The 6,386-nt window shown below is 38.9% G+C and overlaps 1 protein-coding gene across 1 annotated transcript; it reads right to left on the minus strand.

Moving 5' to 3' along the window:
- Window positions 1-1,593: 1,593 nt before the first annotated feature.
- On the minus strand, window positions 1,594-4,050 carry LOC310958139 (aquaporin-1-like). The gene is made up of 4 exons (XM_083928968.1): window positions 3,644-4,050; window positions 2,773-2,934; window positions 2,475-2,555; window positions 1,594-2,167 (listed from the first exon to the last, which is right to left on the minus strand). The coding sequence occupies exons 1-4, from the start codon at window positions 4,004-4,006 to the stop codon at window positions 1,988-1,990; spliced, it is 786 nt and encodes a 261-aa protein (XP_083785094.1). The 5' UTR covers window positions 4,007-4,050; the 3' UTR covers window positions 1,594-1,987.
- Window positions 4,051-6,386: the final 2,336 nt, after the last annotated feature.

Here is a 6,386-nt window from a genome sequence, read left to right on the forward strand (position 1 = left end):
GTGCTCTATATTGTGGTCTCTCATGAGAGTTGGACACCAACCTACTTCAAAGATTATAGGATGAACACAGAATTTAGTCATGCAGAAATGGAAGCAAGTCAAGTACAAAATCAATATGTATGCCGGTCTGTTAAGCGGGGTAAAATGGTGGTTACAACTTCAAATGTTTTCCCTCCCAGTTGCTTGAAATAAGCCGAAACATTTAATCACAAGCTTGGTGAATAAACGTGTAAACAGAAGAAAAACAAACCCAAAAACATTCACTTAAGATTGTTGAAATAGTGATGGATAAGTTTCCGGTGTTCAGTGAGTCTGTTAATTTCAGACAACAGAGCCTTGGAGTTGTTTAAATAAAGATTTTGACCTTACTTCGATATCACATATCCCCTACTACCCGGTAATGTCGTTTGGTTTAGATAGAAATACAACTGAAGAGGCTGTAGAGACTATAGGACTACCCACCATTGTTGTCTGTGTTTTGATTCTTTTTAGTAGGTTGTTTGTTTTGTTGTTTCTTTGGATTTATCTGCTCTCTCACCTTTTTTTCTCCTGCAGCTTAAGGCCACCTTTCCTTTGTCTCCTGTGATATGATCAGAGATTAAAGTAGAGGAGAGAGTCCAAAATTCCATTTCAATGTTTTTTTAAATGCCTCTTACAGCACATATTGATATAGGTGATTCATTTAGATTAATTAATCACAAAGATTGCATTTTTTTTATTGGTTGACAGCAATATACAATATATACTAGTGCTGCTAATATCTGTCTATACGCTTGTTTTGTTGAATTGTCCTGGCACGGATAAATACAAAAGGTGAAACAAGATGGCCAATGAATAAGAAATTAAATGATTTGGCTCAAGTTCTTCAGGAATGCAGACCTCTGTACACACATTTCTTATCAGATAAATCCAAGACTGGATTACCAAGTGGGCTAGCCTCAGGGGCTTCAGATCTCTAGGACACAGGTTGTCCTTTTTTTTCAGCCAATGACCCATTACAAGATAGAGAATATACCAGGGATCAGCTCTTACAGTATATAACCCTTGGAATAATTTGATGTTTCCTATTTTTTTTTACACCTATATGTGGAAGAACGCAAAATGTATTCGAAAGATATTTGACGTACATTAAACGCATTTGCAGATTGTACTGTAAATGAATTTAAAAAGTAATCCATGAACTATTATAGGTTTAAAAATGAAAAGATTACTATGAAGCCTTTTGTGAAAAAATAAATACACATTTTTTCAATCATGATAATCTAAATGTTTTTCACACAGAGCCCCCGACAAAATGCCACGGACCCTTTGAGAATTATTGCTCTCAAAAATGCCCGGTTCATGATGGATGAATCTGTATGTTTTAATGCAAAAAAATGTCTGGAAAAAACACAAATGAGTATCTCAGTTTGAATATACTTTATACAATATACTAATTCCATTTATGATGTAATTGGATATTAATCCTTTTTAAGGTTTTAACAAGATAATACTTATCCAATATATACACGCTTTAATATGTCAATGTTTAATCAGGTATATATTTATACATATTTGGTATCTTTATAATAAGAAAGCACAGTATGTAACAGCTGTTAACAACAAGTGTTTTATTTACTTAAAAAAGTGAGAGACATTTCAAGAGTGTACACACAATACATTATCCATCAGAAATAAAAAGTGACACAAGCACATAGAGTATACAAAAATGGCTCATCGAAGAATACTGATATGGGAAAGCATTTCAGCACACTGCTCTGTCAAGATTCTCACGCCATCCACTTGTATGCCTGAGCAGCTTGTGTGTAGGGGTCAAACGAAGGAGTGAATTAGGCAAAGATGCTAACTGACCCGTTACCACCACAATCCTCATTGGTATTTAAAAAAAACACAAAAACACTGACATCTTACACTAAATTCAAGAGCTTTTTTTTTTACAGGAGCTTTAACATGTACAATAAAACAAAGCGGTTGTGACTGTACAGGACTATTTCGATGTCATCTCCACAGTTGCGTTCTCGTTGCCGCCATTAACGTCATAGTCGCCCACTGGGCCGCTGACCAGGACCTTCATGCGTTCAGGAAAGTCATCAAATTTGGGGGACAGCAGGAAATCGTATACTAGAGCTGCTGCTACACCACCACACATTGGCCCCACCCAGTACACCTGCAACGGATCAACATTGTTCCACATTGTTAAATACCTGTCATGTGTAAAAAAACATCGATATCGCAGAAAGATATAACACAATGACTCCACTCAAGCTCAAAAGGTTTACTTTTGTCTCAGCCGGGGCTAATTGTAAAACAATATGACCGCTATAACTGATTAACTTCTGAAGGAGGATTCGTGGGTAATGGAGTCATCTGTCTGTTATGGAGTTATTGAATTATTTAAGCTTGACATGGAATATCCATGCAGAAAAAATGTGAGGCCCACGTTAAGACCTTGTGTGCTTCGGTTTCTGACTTACCCAGTGGTCCTTAAAATTGTTCAAGATCAAAGCCGGACCAAAGGAGCGAGCGGGATTGATGCCACAGCCTGTGTAGCTGATCTGTAATCAGCAACAAGAAGACAGCATAAGAGGATATCTTCAGCTACATGGTCAGATGGTATAATAGAGTCAGGGGCGTATTAGCTGAACCGATAAAAATTCTTTCACCCCAAGTGCGCTATCATATCTGTTGCATGTTTACATTGCTTAAATGTATTGTGCCTAATTCTAGATAAACATTAAACTGCTTTAGAGATGTTTGTAAAGTGCAACTTACAGCTGCTAAGTGTCCCAGGCAGACTGAGAGGCCAATGGCCAATGGCGCTGAGCCGCTGACATCACGACGCCTTTTATCAGTGACTGCAATGACACACAGCACCAGCTGGAAGGTTGCCAGGAGCTCTATGCCCACGCCTTGGCTGGGAGTGACACCGTTGAGCTGCAAGAGTTAGAGAGGAAAACAGCAAAACAACAACAGTCAGTTTGTGTCAGTTAGATGGATAGTTTCCCATCACGACCACTTCCCATTTAGCAGCCGCTGGCATCACCCCACGAGTCTGACACTAATTTGGCAGAGACCCCAAAGTACCACATTGCTCATTGATTTTTCGTTGGTAGAAAATCAGATTATTGTTATTCTGTGAAATTTAACTGTGGTACACTGTGGGGTGGGGGGCAGTTCAGTTTATCCACAGTGAGCAGATATCATGCTTTGACACTCACAAGCTTTTTGGTAAGAAGACAGCTGATGTCACACATTAGAGATAAGTCAAAGAGAAGCGGAGCAGTTTAATATGCAAAACAGCTGAGGGTAAATGTCAAATAGCGTATGTTGCATATTTTCATTTGCAGATTTTTTTTCAGCTGTTATGGAGTGTGGTGAGCTTTGATTATGTGTCATCACTATTCAATAATAAGCATTCACAGAATGTCCTTAGAACAACACAAACAGTGATAAAATAAGTGCTTACATCCTCACAAAATTCTGAGCTTTCAGTAAGAGGTCAACTTGAGACTACGAAGGCGATTTAAATACATAGTGTTGCATCATATGGCGGTGCATCCCATTTTTTAGTAATGTGGGATGTTTAAGCATCATTACAGCTTCCACATTTTCTGTCAACAGCAGCAATAAGAAATTTACTTACTGAGTTGAGCCCCAGTGCATCAGTGGTACTTGGACGTGTTCCATACACAATGCCACTGGCTAGAGCTGAACCCAGCATCTGGGCCACAATGTACATGACAGCCTTGAACACGCTGATCTGGCAGCTGGCAAGCATCCCGAGCGTAACTGCAGGATTCAGGTGGGCTCCACTGATGTGGCCTAAACTCTGGGCCAGAGTGGCGATGGCAAGTCCAAAGGCCAAGGACACCTTCACCTCCTGGTCTGGGTTGGTGTTGTTTTTGTTCCCAATAGCTGTGGAGAGGCTGAGGAATATGAAAAAGGTCATGCCGACCAGCTCGGCCAGAACGGCCCTCCAGAAATCCTTGCTCTTGAACTCTCTCATGGTGGTGGTAAGTGGGTTTCTCCAGCTGTGGGTTCAAGTTCTGTAAAGTGTGTGTACTCACAAACAACAGCAGCAGACTGCATATATAAGGCCCGGGCTGATAATGGTCAGTGGGCGGGCTTTAAAAAAAACTGAAAGAGAGGGCCACACTGAATTAATGAGAAATCCAAAAGACTGGTCTCTCACTTCCCTCCCTTTGCTCCCTCCTCCTCTCTGCAACCCCCCCCCCCCCCCCCCCTTCAGTACCTCCCTGTGCACCACTTTCTGGTCTTTGGACTTTTGTTAGTTAAATAGCTGTATCTAATGGTAAAGTTTCCACCCATACAAGCATTTACAATTTTATCACAGATCCTCTGGTTTGGAGATTTGAGTTGGAAAATATTTTTTGGGCTTTTAAATACAAATGTAATTAAAGCATTTTAAGTTTAATTAGTGCCTTTTATGTTTTTGCTTCAGCTGTAAAAAGTTAAAACTTAACATAACTGTGTCTTGTGCACCCTTTGACTTAATAACACCATGGATCTATGACAGCACAGAAGGGAGAGCCAGAGAGAAGCCAGACAACTCCCAAATAGTCATTTCAGGTCTCACCATTCCCTCCACACACATCCACGGTTTCCCAGCTTTTACAAGACCACCCAAATGACATCTCATGAGCCAGCTCCAATAGACACCCTTTGAGGCAAAGAGAGAATCACAAAAACTGCTATGGGAATAAAAAAACAAACACACATTTTTGTTGCTTAAACTGGAATCAGTTGGTATTTGTAACTTTGTAAAACAAGCAAACAAGGAAAACTAAAGGATTCAGATTTTAACAATAAACATTAAAATATGTATTTTAACAGAAAAAAAACATGTTTGCTTTTTTTAAGCGGAGAGAGAATTTACTTTATAAATGGGACACATTTCTAGTAGATGGTGCAGCAATAAATCATTAACTGGAAGGGTCTTTGTTTAATAATTATTTTATGTATTATAAACAAAAAAAGTTGGAGCAGGGTAAAACATCAACTCTGAGAAAGTAGCTGCCTGTTGCACCTGGACCTCAACTCGAGGATATGTGACAACAAACTGCAGCCAGGCCATTCTCTGTTTGATCTGGTTCTGGGTTAACATGTTTATTTTTGTTTTATTTCTGAGGATATTAAATGTCAGAATCAATTCAAAATAAAGACATTTATTTGGGTTACTGAAACACATAATTTACGATGATGCAATGCAACTACAACATTATGATCCATAGTATACAGTATATAGATATAGTTGGGAGTGACAGTCATTGCATCACAGATTGTCTAAATAACTTTTTTGAGCAGCATCAAAGGCAGATAAGGGAAAGTGTTCTGTCTTTAAAAACAAATGTACTACCTTTTAATTATTAACTGTGCCGACTTGCACTCTTACAACTGAATGGGCTCATATTTGGCACATTCCTGAAGGTTGACGGGGACAGTGACAGAGCCAAACGCACAACCATTGCTTAAGGATATCTTGCCGTTCCACGGGAACATGCTCTCAGACAACAATGACTAATGCTAATGCTTAACTCAGGACTGTGTCATCAGTTGGCTGAATGAATATGTGTCAGTCAGGAGGTTACGCTGGCAATGTGACAATATTCTCTTATTAATTGAAATGAATCATCAAATGTTTTTAGCTTATGTGTGAAGTATAATTATTCCTCTGTAATGTAAAGTGACTAAGCAAATGAATAGGAAATGTCATTTTAAGAGTATAGAGCAAATAATTGCATGCATAAAAATACCAGTTTTGACTTTCATATCACATTGAATTTTTGGCCAGGAGGACACACAGTTTTTTTTATGATCCTGTAGTACGCTCTGTTGCCCAAGAACAGGATAACGATAAGGACCATATGCCAGTTAGGAGTGATGACATATCCTCTTTAGTCTTACACATAATAAATACAGTGCCTATAGAAAGGCATGATGCCCTTTTGAAATACTCACTTTTTTTGTTTAAAGCCTGAAATGATAATACATAAAAAATATTTCTTTTTTCCAGTGTGATTTAAACATTTTGCCTTACAACACTGAATATTTTTTTTATTTTATTTATAAAAATTAATAAAAAATGAAAAACTAGAATAGCAGGGTTGGAATAGTGATGAGTCCCCAGATTTAACACTTTGTGGAGGCACCTTTTGCTTTTTAATTACAGCCATCAGTCTGTTTGGATATGTCTCCACCAGCTTTGTGCACCTAGACTGGGAAATATTTCCCTGTTCTTCCTGCAGAACTGTTCCAGTTCAGTCAAATTCTGTGGTGAGCGGTGATGGACTGCGCTCTTCAAGTCCATCCACAGATGTTCTGTAGGATTCCCATCCGGGCTCTGACTGGGCCACTCCAGGACATTC

This window comes from Echiichthys vipera, assembly GCF_963691815.1.
Source record: "Echiichthys vipera genome assembly, chromosome: 15".
In the NCBI taxonomy this organism is placed as follows: Eukaryota; Metazoa; Chordata; class Actinopteri; order Perciformes; family Trachinidae; genus Echiichthys; species Echiichthys vipera.